The sequence below is a fragment of the Typha angustifolia genome, chromosome 2 (assembly GCF_048772165.1).
Source record: "Typha angustifolia cultivar Huaian chromosome 2, ASM4877216v1, whole genome shotgun sequence".
In the NCBI taxonomy this organism is placed as follows: Eukaryota; Viridiplantae; Streptophyta; class Magnoliopsida; order Poales; family Typhaceae; genus Typha; species Typha angustifolia.
The window spans coordinates 8,916,129-8,932,394 of record NC_133240.1 but is presented as its reverse complement, the minus strand read 5'-3'; the positions used below and the strand labels follow the sequence as shown (position 1 = coordinate 8,932,394).

The 16,266-nt window shown below is 41.6% G+C and overlaps 3 protein-coding genes across 3 annotated transcripts; 1 reads left to right on the top strand and 2 right to left on the bottom strand.

The window, feature by feature from the left end:
• Positions 1-3,044: 3,044 nt before the first annotated feature.
• On the top strand, positions 3,045-5,189 carry LOC140771051 (probable CoA ligase CCL9). Its single transcript, XM_073112419.1, has 5 exons — positions 3,045-3,349; positions 3,443-3,996; positions 4,078-4,565; positions 4,649-4,752; positions 4,846-5,189. Exons 1-5 carry the CDS (start codon positions 3,149-3,151, stop codon positions 5,053-5,055), a joined length of 1,557 nt encoding a protein of 518 aa, XP_072968520.1. The 5' UTR covers positions 3,045-3,148; the 3' UTR covers positions 5,056-5,189.
• A 2,553-nt stretch (positions 5,190-7,742) lies between these two features.
• On the bottom strand, positions 7,743-10,500 carry LOC140771056 (tubulin beta-1 chain-like). Its single transcript, XM_073112434.1, has 3 exons — positions 9,998-10,500; positions 8,757-9,026; positions 7,743-8,669 (listed from the first exon to the last, which is right to left on the bottom strand). The coding sequence occupies exons 1-3, from the start codon at positions 10,389-10,391 to the stop codon at positions 7,990-7,992; spliced, it is 1,344 nt and encodes a 447-aa protein (XP_072968535.1). The 5' UTR covers positions 10,392-10,500; the 3' UTR covers positions 7,743-7,989.
• Positions 10,501-10,890: 390 nt separating this feature from the next.
• On the bottom strand, positions 10,891-15,233 carry LOC140771044 (uncharacterized). The gene is made up of 6 exons (XM_073112405.1): positions 14,895-15,233; positions 12,237-12,841; positions 11,943-12,135; positions 11,769-11,833; positions 11,446-11,656; positions 10,891-11,353 (listed from the first exon to the last, which is right to left on the bottom strand). The coding sequence occupies exons 1-6, from the start codon at positions 15,057-15,059 to the stop codon at positions 11,015-11,017; spliced, it is 1,578 nt and encodes a 525-aa protein (XP_072968506.1). The 5' UTR covers positions 15,060-15,233; the 3' UTR covers positions 10,891-11,014.
• Between the last annotated feature and the right edge of the window lie 1,033 nt (positions 15,234-16,266).

Below are 16,266 nucleotides of genomic sequence, written 5' to 3'. Positions count from 1 at the left end.
TTGTTCTCTTCGACTCATCTTTATTAGAGGGCTCGAGTTTTTTCTTCTGTTTTGCAAATCGCCACCTTTGTCTTAACTTATTACGAAAGACCTCCTCACATTTAATTATATTGCAAAAAGAATAATCACGTTATAAATTTTCATCTTTCTCGTTTATAATTCCTTATTCGTCTTTTTCACATTGCTAACAAAACCCCCTGAATAGCCGGTGATTTGCAAATATGTCAAGAAGGAGATATTCCTAAAAAGCGTAAGATACAGGTAGTGATATGTAAAGAAGACCAAAGTATTAGACTGACGTCCTCCCAACGTTACGAAATTTGAATTGTATGGAGACGAGGGACAACGGAATTAATGCTGACGCGAGCCAAGATTAGGTGATTAACAATTAGTGTTATTTTAGGGTCCTATTTGTAAATAAATTGATTTGCAAAGAAAGGATTTACTTTTCTTTTCTTTTTTTAATTTAAAAAATGTAAATAAGTATCAGTAGGACGGTCAAATTTGACGTGCGGGAGTCGGAGCAACGGATAAGTTTCACAACGCGGTGCTTTCACGCAAGGAGAGGAGAAAATGACGGATTTGTCCCTCACGTTCAACGAAGCATCTTTCCGTGCGTTAAAACGAACGTTCTTCTTTCTTTAAAAACAATATTAGAAAAGGATATAGATACGTTCCCATTCGCTGAGGGGTAAATATTAGCGATGTCAAAAGATGGAGGGCTGAGATCAAAATAAAAAAAAGATGGAGGGCTGAAACTGAAAAAAGAAACCCAAAAGATAGTCAAATATCCAGTGAGGATCGGCCGACGAGGCTCGCATAGAGCCACGTGGGATGAGGACGAGAGTCGCATCGAACCTGGTGTTGAGCGTGAACGATGTCGGGTCGGTCGGTCGGTCACGTGCGCCACGTGGCTATGTCGGCGGCGTGGAAGCACTGGGCAGTCAAGGGATTCTCTATATCCTCCATTGTATGAGTAATTGCCGTAGAACTCTTGCCAGCCAGTCAGCTTGTTTTCTGACGTTTTGACTGCACTAGGTTCCTGGAATTGGGACTGCAGAGAACCCTCTTGTAACAGGGGAGATCGTGGTCTAATTTTACATGAAACACCCTATGGAAGAACATGTACTTCCCCCCTATTACAAAAGAGGGCGTAGAGTTAGACTCTAACGGTAAATAATTATTGTAGAGAAATTTGCTTAATAATTTAATAACGGTTTAGCTTCACCGTTTACTTCACCCCTGTCGTCCAACCCGCGGACCCTGGTCCTTTCTACTAATTACACTCCATTTACTCTTATTTTAAAAAAATATATAAAATTCCTGGGTCCTTCTGTAAATTGTCACCTCATCCACCTGTGGCATTACTGTGCGCCTTGTCTACGTGTCCCTCATGGATTTCTCGACGTAGGAAGGAAGATAAAGAGAGAGGGAGAGAGGATAAAGTTATACTGCCGTCTCACTATTCGAGGTGTACGTTGACTAGGTCAGCGAAGGCGAGGATAAAGTTCTACTGCCATCGCGCTATTCGAGGTGTACGTTAAGTCTGCGAAGGCGAGCTTAACTCACCTCGCCATACGCTTGGTCTAACTTGATGCTGGCCCATAGACGCGGACCACAACGGTGTGGGCCGGTGCATGTGGGCTTGGGCCTGAGCCCAGGTATCAAATAGTGGACCGACTTTGTATTATTTACCGACAACAACGACACGTAGTTGCTGATGTCATCTGGTCACTAGAACTAGCCGAGTGGCCATTTGGGCTAACAGACAAAAAATATATTGTTACTATTATTCTCCTCTTTTATTATATTCGTAAAGGTTACTAAGTTGACGCATCTGGGGGCCCCAGTATGGTGTTAGAAGACGTTAACGAGGGCACTCTATAAAGACCTCGCGATATTACCAATTATTTTCTAAAAGATAATATTTAAAAACGGGGGTATTCTCCAATAAAAATATTCTTCTTTTAGGAGATTCGGAGGAGGATTCTTCTTTTTAACTTTAGAGATATGAAAGGTTCATGCGTCTCATATGTAAGCTAATTAATAAATTGATAGCGAAAGTGCTATTATCTTCTTCGACCAGTCTTGTGGATTCCCCGAATATATGGCAGCACGTAAAATACATCCATAAGCTTGCATAGAATCTTAGGGCGTAAACTAGTGAGATCAAACCAGTTGGGCTTAGTTCGGCTTGACTTAAGAGCTATTTATTTTATTATTTTTAATAACTCATCTCTAGCTTAATAATATTTTTTAGCTTGAGTTCATCGCAACTCATCTCCAACTTGATAGTTAGATGGATTTACTAGGCTGACCTTGCTATACATAATAAAACAAGTTCTAAAAACTAGTAACTAAAAAATATGAATCCTAAAGTATTTAGCACATAGAGTAATACAAATTATAAAAAATAACATGATGAATCCTAGTTACTATAATATATTATAATGTATCTAATTTGAATGACTATATATATAATATTGAGCCGAGCTCGAGCGAGTGGCTCGGCTTAGCTCAGCTCGGTTATAATTTCGAGTCTAGAGATCAGCACGCCTCGACTTATTTCGAGAATTGGAGCCGAGCTGAGCCGAGTCTGCTGGCTTTTTTAACAGCCCTAAACCACTGGAAGTGGTTTTAGCAGACATGCATGCATGCACATGGATCATGAGAAATCCCAGGACATCCCTCTCATTCCTTACCGATGTTGAACCAAATCTCCGCACACAGCCACACAGGCAACAGGCAACAGGCCTACTCGGTGCAGGTCACAACTCCAAACTGCAACCAAATCTCTCCCGCTCATTTCCCAATCCCAATTCCCTCCGTATAGCGTCGCCCCAATTTGACTTCATCCGCCTACGTGTCAGCAGCACGCGTCACTAGAAACCACCGGGTTGCTCACGCCCCAAGGTATCACCGCAACCCCCAACGTTCCCAATCCAAACCTCCCCTCCAAATCTCGCCACGTGTCACCACCTTCCCAAGTCCCTACCTCGTAACCCGTGTCTTCCACCCCACCTTTATATGCTTCGACTCCTTTCCCACTTCCTCCTCCTCCTCGTCCTCTAATTCGACTTTCCTCTCTTTGTCTGCTTTCCTATTCGGGGTTGTTTTTGCTTTGTTTCGAGAAAGTGGTGAGGTAAACATGGAAGGGCAAACCCTTACCGGGATTCTGAAGAAGGTCGCCGGGGAGTTCCCCGACCGGCGGGCCGTCTCCGTCCCCAGAAGGATCGACCTCTCCCACTCCCAGCTCGATGGCCTCGTCGAGTCCGCCGCCGCCCGCCTCGCCGCCGCCGGCGTCCGCAGCGGGGACGTCGTCGCCCTCACCTTCCCTAACACCGTCGAGGTACGTGCGTGCTTTCGATCCACGATCACGTTTTTCTTTTTTTTTCTTTTTTGCGATCGGACGGCTGGTTGACGTGCTTCAATTTCCGCGCAGCTCGTGATCGCCTTCCTCGCGGTGATCCGTGCGCGGGCGGTGGCCGCGCCGCTCAACCCGGCGTACACGGAGGAGGAATTCGAGTTCTACCTCTCCGACTCGGAGTCGGTTCTGTTACTGACCAACCCGGAGGGCAACGCGGCGGCTCAAGCCGCCGCCGCTGTGGTCGGGATCCCCCACGCCACGGCCTCCCTCTCTTCCCCGTCCGGCCCTCTCCAGATCTCCCTCCCGGAGCGGTTCGAGTCTGTTCTGGAATCCTCCAACGATCCATCCGACGTGGCGCTGTTCCTCCACACCTCGGGGACCACGAGCCGGCCCAAGGGGGTCCCACTCACCCAACGCAACCTAGCGGCGTCCGTTAGCAACATCCGGTCCGTTTACCACTTGACCGAATCCGACTCGACCGTGATCGTCCTCCCCCTCTTCCACGTCCACGGCCTCGTCGCCGCCCTCCTCAGCTCCCTCTCCGCCGGCGCCGCCGTCACCCTCCCCGCCTCCGGCCGCTTCTCCGCATCCTCCTTCTGGTCAGACATGCGGTCCGCCGCCGCCACGTGGTAAGTTACCAACTACTTCTAATTCGACTTTTCCCCTAATTTTTTGGTCAATTGGTTAATTTTTCTATTTGATACTGATAGGTACACGGCCGTGCCCACGATCCACCAAATCGTCTTGGACCGCCACTCGAACCGTCCCGAGCCGGACGGCTACCCGAAGCTCCGGTTCATCCGCAGCTGCAGCGCCTCGCTCGCGCCGTCCATCCTCGAGCGGCTCGAGTCTGCCTTCGGCGCGCCGGTTCTGGAGGCCTACGCGATGACGGAGGCGTCCCACCAGATGACGTCGAACCCTCTCCCATCCGACGGCCCGCACAAGCCTGGGTCGGTGGGCCGGCCCGCCGGCCTGGAGCTGGCGGTGCTGAACGAGGACGGGGCCCAGCTCCCCCCGGACGTGCCGGGGGAGGTGTGCATACGTGGCGCCAACGTCACGAGCGGCTACAAGAACAACCCGGAGGCGAGCAAAGCGGCGTTCAAGTTCGGGTGGTTCCACACCGGCGACGTGGGCTTCGTGGACGCCGATGGGTACCTCCATCTCGTTGGAAGGATCAAGGAACTCATCAACCGGGGAGGTGAGCTTCGATCGAAATACACGGTTAATTTTGGTTTGACCCTGGCCGTTTGATCTAAAAGGGTATTTTTGGAATTTTGGCAGGTGAGAAGATCTCGCCGATCGAAGTGGATGCGGTGCTGCTGGGCCACCCAGATATCGCACAGGCGGTGGCGTTCGGCGTCCCCGACGTTAAGTACGGCGAGGAGGTAAGCGTAAAATAGGTTACTTCACAAGGTTATATATGCAAAAAATAATATATATTTAGCATCTGAGCCGTTGATATAATAATATATGTGTAGATAAATTGCGCGGTGATCCCGAGGGAGGGGTTGGAGATCAGCGAGGACGATGTGCTGCGATACTGCCGGAAGAATCTCGCGGCGTTTAAGGTTCCGAAGAAGGTCTTCATCACGGATTCGCTGCCGAAGACCGCCACCGGTAAGATCCAACGGCGGATAGTGGCCGAGCACTTTGTGGCCCCCGCGAAAGCCCCCAGGGCAGGGGCTTAAATGTAAAGAGCAATAGTGGTACATCGCACTCTTTTTTTTTCATTTTAGCCCTCGGTTTTATAAAAGTTCAAATAATGCGAAGCTTTTCTTGGTTATATATATATATATATATTATAAGTTTCTGTGTGTTAAAATGGTTTAGGCCCTCAGTATTTGTGTGGTCTGATGAATTAAAATGGTCTTTAAAAAAAAAAGGAAAAAAAATACCACGTCGAACTTAGAATCTCTTGTCAACTAGTAGACGTGGCCCAGTTTTTAATACAATTTACGACTTTGTTCTCGTTTTTACATTGACTTATTCAAACGCCAAAGACTAGTTTGCTTCTTTCCAGATTTTTGGGAACTTCAGAAGAGTCTCTTGTTTCCAAAGCAACCACGACCCCCAACTTACTTCCAGAAACTGAGACATTAGTAAATAAAGATATCTGTAAATGGACTTTTTGTTTAGGTTTAAAAATTAAGTGACTTAGATAATAATAATAAAGAGAGAAATGTTAAAAGATAAGATGCTTATTTAGAAGAAATAAGTTACTCTTAAACCCTGATTTATAGTTGTTACTCATGACATCATTGATGAAATTTGACCCAATTAACCTTTTGGCCTCCTAATAATAAAAACTTGCTAGGAAACTATAATAAACAATTCCTCTCATTTTAACATAATGTTATCATGAAAACTGATTCCATATAAATTCTAATTAGTAGTTGTCATGCATGTCATTATTTGTTTCTCAGTGACAAGGACTAACTCCACAAAATTTGGTTATGGTCTTCTCAAACAGACGCATAATTCCAAACTCTTTTGGTATTTCAAAAGCATCATTGAAATATCTCAAAGCATATACCCTGTAAGTAAATGTTGCAATGTGATAACTCCACCAAAAGGAAATTATTAATAGAGACATAGGTGATTGGCTTAATTGTTAGTGGTGTCTTCTTAATTACGGTACACGTCATTTTCCTTAAAAAAAGATTGATTTATTCGCCACCAGAATAAAAATATAATTAAAAGATGCGAGGCATATACTTGACGGATAGATAAATCAGCGAGCCAAAAGAAAGGTTCATAGAAAGAATTATGGATAAATTTGCTAAGAAAAATCACCACCTTACCTGTATGATAGTGATGTTTCTTTTATCTCCGTCGTCATGAAATTTGTGAATTTTCTTCTGTTTATTATGGTGAAAAAGAAAATTTTAACATGTTATTTTCATTACATGAGAGAGAAAAGAGGCAGGTAAATGACTTGAAACAGAATCTATTTTGAAGAGGAATTGTTGTTAAAAAGGTGTAGTTTGCTTAGCTCCTTTGAGATGAGCTAGTAGTAGGAAGCTTTGACAAGGAACCCCCAAATTCTTTTTCTAACTACACAGAGAAAAAAAAAACTTGGTCCTAATGGGCCTTAGAGACTGAGACAAAACAACACAACTATAGGTTTTAATCCACTGTTTGCATGTTCATTGTACCTATAGGATAAATAAAATGATCATTACTCTCAAAGAACAGGTTATAATAATAAGTTAAATCATGCATACATAGCACTCCGACAAGAATTTTTATTAAATATTAGATGCTTTTACAAGCAAACTTTGTTGCTTCTTGACAAATATCATATGTAGGGACATCTAATCTCTGTATGTGAATGAATGTCAACTATTTGACAAAAAAAAAAGGAAAAAAAAAAAAAGAGATAGAGAGGCTGAGTTGTATATTTTGATATGCAAGTGCTTGTAAGAAAAGATAATATAAAAGATAACAATGTGATCAGCCCAACAAATATCTGGTATGCAATTTGGGATAGTCCTAAAAGGCCATTATCAAAGATAAGATACTTCAATTAGCATGTTATGTTCTGTTAAACGTATTTGCCGTCATTTAAATAGTTACAAGACCCAGCAAATACTTGCTTGAAATACTTAATAGTTGTTTATATTTTTCTAATTAGCTACTAAATTAAGAAGACCCAGCTCAAAGTTTCTCTCTCTCTCTCTCTCTCTTTCCATCCCTCTGATGACTTCCTACATGGATGATGGTTGGTTATTCCTACAAATTCTCTAAGCCCTTGAAAGATTACTTGTTAGTGTTTCCAACTCCTAAATTAGATTTCTTGAAGATGAGAACTTTCTCTTTGTATCAACTAATAGTTGTTTATATCTTTTTATTTTTTTCAAATTTAATCAACAAGGTTACGAAAGCAATTGACTTTCTGGCCTACATATGCGACTTTACAATTTAGAAATTGTATGATATGGAAGAGTATGTCATCAATGGTAAGAATCAGTCCCACGCCGTTGAGGATGTCTGAAAGTATCTGGGAATCTGTCACGATTCAAATATTTGAGACAGGAGGTGTAAAGAACAGCTCGATCCCCAGCAGCAAATGTTGAATGATAATATTGCACACCAGTTTCATGCAAATATAACCCATCCGTGCTGAATTTGATTTGCAAATAGTGAGTCATGCAATGGTAGTAAAATGATACTGAGCTTCTCAAAATAGATGCAGAATAGTTGCAGCAACACATTCCACTGTTTCTATATGATTAGTGAAGCAGTTTGTAATTAACCTTTGTTTAGCAAGTAGTAAAGCCACCTCACATTTGCAGTATTTAAGGCAGATATAAACAAGGAGAAAAGAGGTATTAAAAGCTAAAGATAAGCCTTCCAGGAAATAAAAACATAATGGTGGCACATCAAAGAAAGACATCAGCCATCCTATTATCAATAGGTTCAAATCCTTACATTCCAAAACTGCAGTCTTGCCAAAATTACTTCAGTACAATCAAAGCAGAAGCAGCTAAGAATTGCTGCTTCTTAAACTAGAGACACATCAACAAAGCAATTGAAAAGAACATGGAAACCAGCAAAGCGATAAAATAGAAATCGGCAAGATATATCTGATAAGAGATGTGCCACCCAAGAGAGGAGGATGATCAAGCCTCTTCATAATCACCTTCCTCTTCATCCTCATACTCACCCTCTTCGTCAGCTGTTGCATCCTGGTATTGCTGGTATTCAGACACAAGATCATTCATGTTGCTCTCTGCCTCAGTGAACTCCATCTCGTCCATACCTTCACCAGTGTACCAATGTAAGAAAGCCTTCCTCCTGAACATAGCTGTGAACTGCTCACTGACACGGCGGAACATCTCCTGGATTGATGTCGAGTTGCCAATGAACGTGGATGCCATCTTCAGTCCTGTCGGGGGGATGTCACACACTGTAGATTTGACATTGTTTGGGATCCACTCCACAAAGTAGGATGAGTTCTTGTTCTGCACATTGATCATTTGCTCATCCACCTCCTTGGTGCTCATCTTACCACGGAACATGGCAGAAGCAGTGAGATAGCGACCGTGGCGTGGGTCTGCAGCGCACATCATGTTCTTGGAATCCCACATCTGCTGGGTGAGCTCAGGTACAGTGAGGGCGCGATACTGCTGCGATCCACGGGAAGTTAGAGGAGCAAACCCCACCATGAAGAAGTGAAGGCGAGGAAAGGGGACAAGATTCACTGCAAGCTTCCTTAGATCGGAGTTGAGCTGCCCAGGGAAGCGCAGACAGCATGTAACTCCACTCATTGTAGCTGATATTAGGTGATTGAGGTCACCAACTGCCATTCAAGGTATTTCATGTTATGTTTCAGACACCATGGAAACAATTCAATTGATTAAAGGAAGGTCACAGTTGAGATACTTACAACTTGGAGTACTGAGCTTAAGGGTCCTGAAACATATGTCATAGAGAGCTTCATTGTCCAAAACCATGCACTCATCAGCATTCTCAACAAGCTGGTGAACTGAGAGTGTAGCATTATAAGGCTCAACAACTGTGTCAGACACCTTTGGAGAAGGGAAGACGGAGAATGTGAGCATCATGCGATCAGGGTACTCTTCCCGTATCTTTGAAATGAGCAGTGTGCCCATGCCAGAACCAGTTCCACCTCCTAGTGAGTGGCACACTTGGAACCCTGAAAGAAACCAAGAAAAGCATCAGCAATACCTCATACTAAGAAGGCTATAGCATCTACCAATAAATGATTATCTTGTTTTTTCTAAAGTATCTAGCTCTATTGATGATCACAAAACCCACAGATAAATACAAGTAGTAAAGAGAATACTTGAGACACAACTAATCAACTCCTTCCTGTCATCTATTTATAATTATCATAGAACTATAGAAAATGAAGGAGAATAGATAACAATACTGCAGTCATGTAAAAAACCACATAGCTGTACCCAGCAATCAAGAAAAGAATCCTCATGACAGATTAACAATTTAAGAATGAATGCAACTAATTGGCAAACATTCTCATGTTTAGCCTAATTTTAGATGACTCCAAAAGCAAAAGTATAAAACTAAAGGCATAAACACTCTCTTTATTATTACATTTGACATCTATGACTTAATTGAAAGAGGCACGAGTGAATATTATATACAATATCATGCATAACAGCAATAAAAACGTTTGTGAAGAATGAATTGCAAGAAATGCAAACTTCTGTGGTAACACAAAAGCTTATGCAACATAAACGGATTAGGCAACATGCCAGCATTTTCATTTTTCCTACAAATGAATTAAGATGCATCCGAGATTATACACTTCTGAGTTTGTCTAAAGTGTGCAAAACTATAAGGTATGATCAATCAAACAAAAAATAAAAAGAACAACTTCAGCTTGAGTACCTTATGGTATTTCCTTTTCAATGTTAATGTATATCATACCATGATAACAAACCGTCTGTGATTACACACCCTTATGCACAGCTAGACATTATTTCTAGAATGTTAGCATTGTAGGAAACAGGGATGATAACTAAAATACAACCGCATGAATCACAACTATAAATAACTAAGCAACAAATTTATCTTCAAGCAAATAACACAAATAAATCATCAATAATACATCAAAAAAATCTAACGACTAAATTAAAAGCTCACCCTGCAAGCAATCGCAGTTCTCCGCCTCCTTCCGAACCACATCAAGAACGGAATCGATGAGCTCCGCTCCCTCGGTATAGTGCCCCTTCGCCCAGTTGTTCCCGGCACCGGATTGGCCGAAGACGAAGTTATCGGGGCGAAAGATCTGGCCGTAGGGGCCGGATCGGAGGCTGTCCATCGTCCCTGGCTCGAGATCCATCAGCACGGCGCGAGGAACGAACCGGCCGCAGCTCGCCTCGTTGTAGTAGACGTTGACTCGCTCCAGCTGCAGCTCCGAGTCACCGCCGTAGCGGCCGGTGGCATCGATGCCGTGCTCGGCGCACACCACCTCCCAGAACTTGGCGCCGATCTGGTTGCCGCATTGGCCGCCCTGGATGTGGAGGATCTCTCGCATCTCGACAAGATCGGACGGCGAGCGGTCGGGATCGAGATGAGATCTGAGGAAGAGGAGGAAGAGAAAGGGAGATCTGGAAATGGGAGAAGGCGACTACTTTTGGGGAAGAGGGTGGTAATAGTAAATAAAAAGGGGGCGAAGTTAACGGTTATCTGTCTGCCGTTTGCCCGTGACAGGGTGTTCTTAACGCCGATGCGCTGTCAGCATAACGGAAAGTTTACGTTTAAGGCGGAATTCGAATTTTGAAATGGTAATTTGGAGGAGCCTTTTTTTGGGCCGGCCCTACCAGAGCTCTCTGCTAGGGTTTCGCTTCCATCCAATATATCTATTGTGCCATTGTTCTTTTCTCTCTCTCTCTCTGGATATTTCATAGGTATACGTGACTCTGTGGTATTAGCTAAAGATATGATATATTAAATAAGATAAGAGGATTTAGATTTAATGCAGGTTGATTTTATTCATATTAATTTGGGAAGACCATCATCCGATTTCAACAACATAACTAAATTGTTGTGATATTAGAATCTGGTAAAAAAATAAATATATATTTTTTTATTTCTATCAGGATATGAGCCCTAAATTTTGCAAAAAGTAGTACAAATTTATCTTCCAAGTTTCCCAAACTAATCTCTCTTCTCCAACATCTCCACCTCCTTCAACGACTTACGCTTCCTCTCAGCTATCTCTTCCAACTCCTTCGGATCAAACGGAGGAGGCAGCGTGCATGGCTCCGAGTCGTAAGCAGATCTCGCCATGGACTCCGTTAGGAAAGTCTTCACCAACCCTGAAGCTTTGCAAGCCATGGATTCGAGACAGAACTCGGTGGCTTTCTCTGGCTTTCTGGGTTTATACCTCAAGAGCTTGGCGTATTCTGTTAGAAGATGCAGCATGTAGTCGTAGACGTAGTCCATCTGGACTTCTTCTTGGATGAAATCACTCCCCACTTTTCCTATTCTTTTAGCCTGTTTATCAAATCAAATCAAAATGGGACATCACTTATTGGTATTATGCTGCAAAAAAAAATAATAATAATAATTAGCAAGAATTAGCTTACCATTTTGTGGTGTTTATTGCCCCAGTCGACGGCAAACTTGATGGATTTGCACTTTTGGTCCGGTCTTATTGGCCAGTAATGTTGCATTGGCATCAATCCTCTGGAGAAGAAGTCCATGAAGGGAGTGTTGACCAGCAGCGTCGGCGAATCGCACGCCAGGATGTACTTCTCGCTCACCGACCACGCTCGTCCCTCGATGTATATCTTATATCTATCAACATTATAAATCAGTATAATCGCTTTACAATTTACACCCTATATTTTCACACATTTATAATTCGCAATCTTTTCGGCAATTAGTCAAAGTCCAAAAGTAGAAATACCTATAGTCACATTGGTTGGCTAGGTTTGATCCCTTGAATCCACTTCGCCTCGCACCCTCCCAATCCTACAACATCCACCCAATCGCCGAATTCAGCTTTATACCGGTCGAAGCAACAACTAACCCGTCGTCGCCGACTTCAACAAAGAAACGAGCCGTGAAGCCGCGTGCGTACCTGCGTAAAGAGCCGTGCATTCCATTCCCGGCCGTTGGAGACGTTACACTTGAATAGATCCTGCCGAGTCCTCGCCACCCATTGGTTGCCTTTCCAAAAGGCATACGGTTCTCTATCCTCCCATTTTACCCTCTTATTCCCCTCTTTGATCTCCTCTGCCAATTTTACCCATGGCTTTATATTCACCTCTGGCCTAATAGATCCCCCCCACACCAAGAAAAAATATATATACATATTAGACTAGTAATTATATAATCTTAATTCGAAAGTGTTAAGAACTTTGACGTATATTACCAACCCCAGAAGGACCAGTCGGGGAAGAGGATGTCAAGAGTGGCTCCATCCTTGCAATACCGGAAGACCGGCGGCGGTGGCGGCTTCGATGGGCCGTAGTCGGAGGACCTAATGATGGGTATGTCGTCGCAGTTGAACATCAGGTCAAGGTCCGGGACACGGCCGGGGTATAGGTTAAGGAGCTGGACTATGCCCCAGAGGGTGAAGACGTCCCTAGTTTGGAATGCTTTGCTGTATTTTTCCACGTAGGCCCGGCCGTCGAGCACGACGAGCCGGAAATTCGCGTGCTTCTTCGCCCTCTCCACCATCTCGACTGTGATCCCGGTGGCGTTCCACGGCCGGAGATCTTCGTGGATGTAGCGAAAGTATTCTGGGCAGGATGAAGAGGAGGGCGAGGATAGTAGAGCAGAGGAAGATCTGGGAGACGAAGACGGAGACGGAGAGGGAGAGGTTGCAATTGATGTTCTTCTCTTGCACGTTGGTTTGACTGTGTCATTCAGTGGGCATCTGAGTGTAATTGGCTGTGAGTTTGGAGAGGTGTGATGATGGAAGTACTGCTTGCTCGCAACGGCGTTGCTGCCACTGATACTGCTTATTACGTAAGACTGCATGCAAGAATCCATTACTTCATGATGCAATTAATGAGCAGTTTGTAAACTAAGGTATCAAGAATTAATAAAATTAACAACTTGTTATATATTTGCATAAAAAACTATAGAAAAGCTTATACTATGAAAGACGTTTTATATTACATCTCTAATATAATATACCATACCTTTAAAAATATCTAAACTACTAAGTTTTCCCCTCCTTTTGTTTTATTTAACTTAAAATAATATCCAATTCTCTAGAATTATAAACCTAGTCCTGTTGCTATTGCTTGGACATTGGACCACTTTGTGGAGTTTTTAGTGCCCACACAGCACGCAACAAAAGTCTCCCACTGTCATTGACTCTATGCCACAGTAGCTCAAAATTTTCAACCCCAGGTTGTGCTCCATCTGTGTCATTGTATCATATCTATCCTGTTTAAATTGATCGATAATTAAATTCATTGAATATATGTAATTAATACGTTTGGTGTATATCTAAATTCAGAGAGAATCATGAACTCTCAAATTGAATATGATGCTCTGGGTTTTAATCATTGACTCTCTGTTAGATGAGTCACAGAAACAAAACAATCAAATGGCCCATGAAGGCTAAAGATTATGTCACTTCAATAGATAATCTCATCATCCCAATCCACCTAAAATTCTCACCATAGATTCTTGTGGCAGTTGTCAAGATATCAGAGCAAAGTCTTGAATCCCTGATGGAAGACTGGCAGCGACGTTGTAGAAACCAAGGCCAATGCGTTGTTAATTGTGACAATGAAAGGGGTGCACTTCTTCTAATATAATTCTACCCAGTAATCTATTTATTACTCTTCCTATATCTTTTTTTATTAGCATCCTAAGACCCTTGGACGTGTGGCCAAAATTGGACCTCAGCAACCCACTTATCTTGACTTTGAAACTTCTCCTTCCTAAATTATTACTTCAAGGATTCAGATAGATTTCTATAAGAAAGTCTTTTAAACAAATTTCAAATAAGACCCTGTGTTTTAGTCTATTTGTAGTTCTACTCTCCAAAATAAAAATATATATATTAACTTTATCTTTTAAAATACCCAAATTTTGCTTCTATGCAGTAGAAAAAAAAAATTCAAGAATATTTTTCTAACATCATTTGCAGAGTTTAAATCATAGTCTAGAATTAAGAGTGAAACGAAAATCGTAGATCAAAAGGAGGGATGGGGCTACAAATAGCTGAGAGTCGAGGTGTTATTTAAAAAAAATTCCTAAATCTCTTACTTAGAGCCTAATCTAAAACACAATTAATTCCTAGACTATCTACGTTTTAATGTTTCTGTCATAAGTGGCCAAAAGTAGTCTTCTTCGGCGAATGATGGCTTAAATGAAAATGGAACAGCACTAATGGCCCTCAATTAAATAAAATATTTATAGTTTACACCCTTAAGATATAGATATTTCTGAAATAATAAAGCAAAATAAGGAGTCTAACCATGAATACCCATACCGTAGGGGTGTTTTTTCAAAACTAAAATTTCCAAAATATACGATCAAACACTTATCCTCATCGATCTCTTTAACAGATTCCGTTTTGTACCTTAATTCATACCTCTCAATTTGGGCCTTTTTTCAACTTAATTATATTTTTATCTTTCAATTAACAATAATTAGCTCTTGTCTTAATCATATATATAAATTATGTGCACTAAACTAAAAGTAAAAAAAATATAGGCAGTCAAATCCTAAAATAAATAAAGGGTCCATGCAAAAATAGGTCATAACTTAGGGATCTAAGTGTAATTGCCTCAAGTAATAGAAAGAATTCTTATGTATATAAATTCTATTTCTTAAATAGTAATAAAGATTGTGAGAAAAAAAAAATTAAGCAAATATAAAAATTAGGAGACTATAAATGCAAAGACAAAATTTTCCCTCCTGACCTACCTTCGTTTGCAAATTGAACTGAAATTATTAAAGGATTCAAATGGATTTCTCATTTGTATGTTAAATTCTTTAACTAATCTTAATGCAAGGAATTAAACCAAATTAATCAAATCAAACGAAGACGTTTAGGAGGACTTACAACTCGGTCGATCCACCTCGTGGAGATCAAAACCACGAGGATAAAAAGAGCAAAGATAACGAAGCCAATTCCTTTGGAGGAGGAGGATTTGATGCTCGCTATTCCGCTCCTAATCCTCTCGGATAAGTCCTCGAATAGCCCCTCGGATCCAAACCACCCCTTCATACCTTCTCGGATAAGTAGAGACCCTCTTGGATACTCTCCCTATCGGGACGAAGAGTAGTAGAAAGAAGGGTAGATAAAGAGCAGCAGCAGAGGAAGTAGCCTATCTCTCTCTCTCATGCAGGTTGAATAACGTGAGCACTCTCTCTATTCTCCATTTGTTTAAGCCACTATAAAGAGAATAAGTTATATGTATAAAGTGGGAGGAATAGTCTATTCGAGCTATTTCTCGACATATTCTCAAATAAGGAATCTGTGACGCTGAAGTCTTAAGTCAATAATACGAAGTTTCGCAATTAAGTGATTCGATGGTTGTAATCTGGAAGCAAAAATAGTGGGGTTTTATTTCCATTAATGCAGTATGCAGACCAATCAGGAAGCTCTGCAATTTAGTGCCCCAAATCCGAGATCAACCGGAGAGAGATAGAAGTAATTAATTAATTAATGTTTAATTCCTAATCTTTTCTTAAAACAAATGGGAAGTGATATCCTCATAGCAATCATTAGTAACATGACTACTATACCCATATCATGGCAAGATTAGTGTGTCCATTAAATCAAACTGTCTTGTAAACAAAGTCCAAAAACAAGAATATAACATGTGAGATTTGTATATTATCCATGTTTAATAATTTTAAAATTATCCTATCATCTTAATGACAATTGTAGTATTTTGAAGAAAAAGAGCAGTGAGTTCACAAGAGATACTAGATGGTCCCTTCTTTAGGAGTTGATAGTGGCTCTAGAGTTGGAACTTTTCTATGGAAACTCACTTTCAAACCGAATGCTGACTAAGAATATACTTGTGAAGCAGGGAATGTCTATTAGCCATTTAAATTTGCAGCAATTGACATTGAAATATATATATATATATATATATGTGAGTTTTGGAATGTGATAAGGCTAACCAATTTTGGGATCATACCATGTCAGTCTATGGTTAAATGAGAGGAATAATTGTCCTAAAAAAAGATGAACGACTTTAATGCTTGCTATTATTGTTAACTCGTTTTGGAACAAGATTAATGGCAGCCTTGACTCGCTTGATTAGAAACTGACTCGCAAGTCTTTATACATACCATACACAATGGCGGTGACAGTTGGAACATGGAAAACACCATTGAAGATATTACACGAGTGATATCTTCCTTTCATAATTTTACTGAGTTATTTCTGCGACCAATAATTCCGTGGCCATAGCTAACCGCCG

Coding starts and splice junctions, on each gene's coding strand:
- LOC140771056 (XM_073112434.1), bottom strand. CDS start 10,391: ATGCGAGAGATCCTCCACATCCAGGGCGGCCAATGCGGCAACCAGATC. Junction 9,027..9,997: donor GAACTGCGATTGCTTGCAGG/GTGAGCTTTTAA, acceptor GGTTTCTTTCAG/GGTTCCAAGTGTGCCACTCA. Junction 8,670..8,756: donor TAAGCTCAGTACTCCAAGTT/GTAAGTATCTCA, acceptor CTTGAATGGCAG/TTGGTGACCTCAATCACCTA.
- LOC140771044 (XM_073112405.1), bottom strand. CDS start 15,059: ATGAAGGGGTGGTTTGGATCCGAGGGGCTATTCGAGGACTTATCCGAG. Junction 11,657..11,768: donor GCCAACCAATGTGACTATAG/GTATTTCTACTT, acceptor TAATGTTGATAG/ATATAAGATATACATCGAGG. Junction 11,354..11,445: donor GCAATAAACACCACAAAATG/GTAAGCTAATTC, acceptor TTTGATAAACAG/GCTAAAAGAATAGGAAAAGT.
- LOC140771051 (XM_073112419.1), top strand. CDS start 3,149: ATGGAAGGGCAAACCCTTACCGGGATTCTGAAGAAGGTCGCCGGGGAG. Junction 3,997..4,077: donor CGGTCCGCCGCCGCCACGTG/GTAAGTTACCAA, acceptor TGATACTGATAG/GTACACGGCCGTGCCCACGA. Junction 4,566..4,648: donor GGAACTCATCAACCGGGGAG/GTGAGCTTCGAT, acceptor GAATTTTGGCAG/GTGAGAAGATCTCGCCGATC.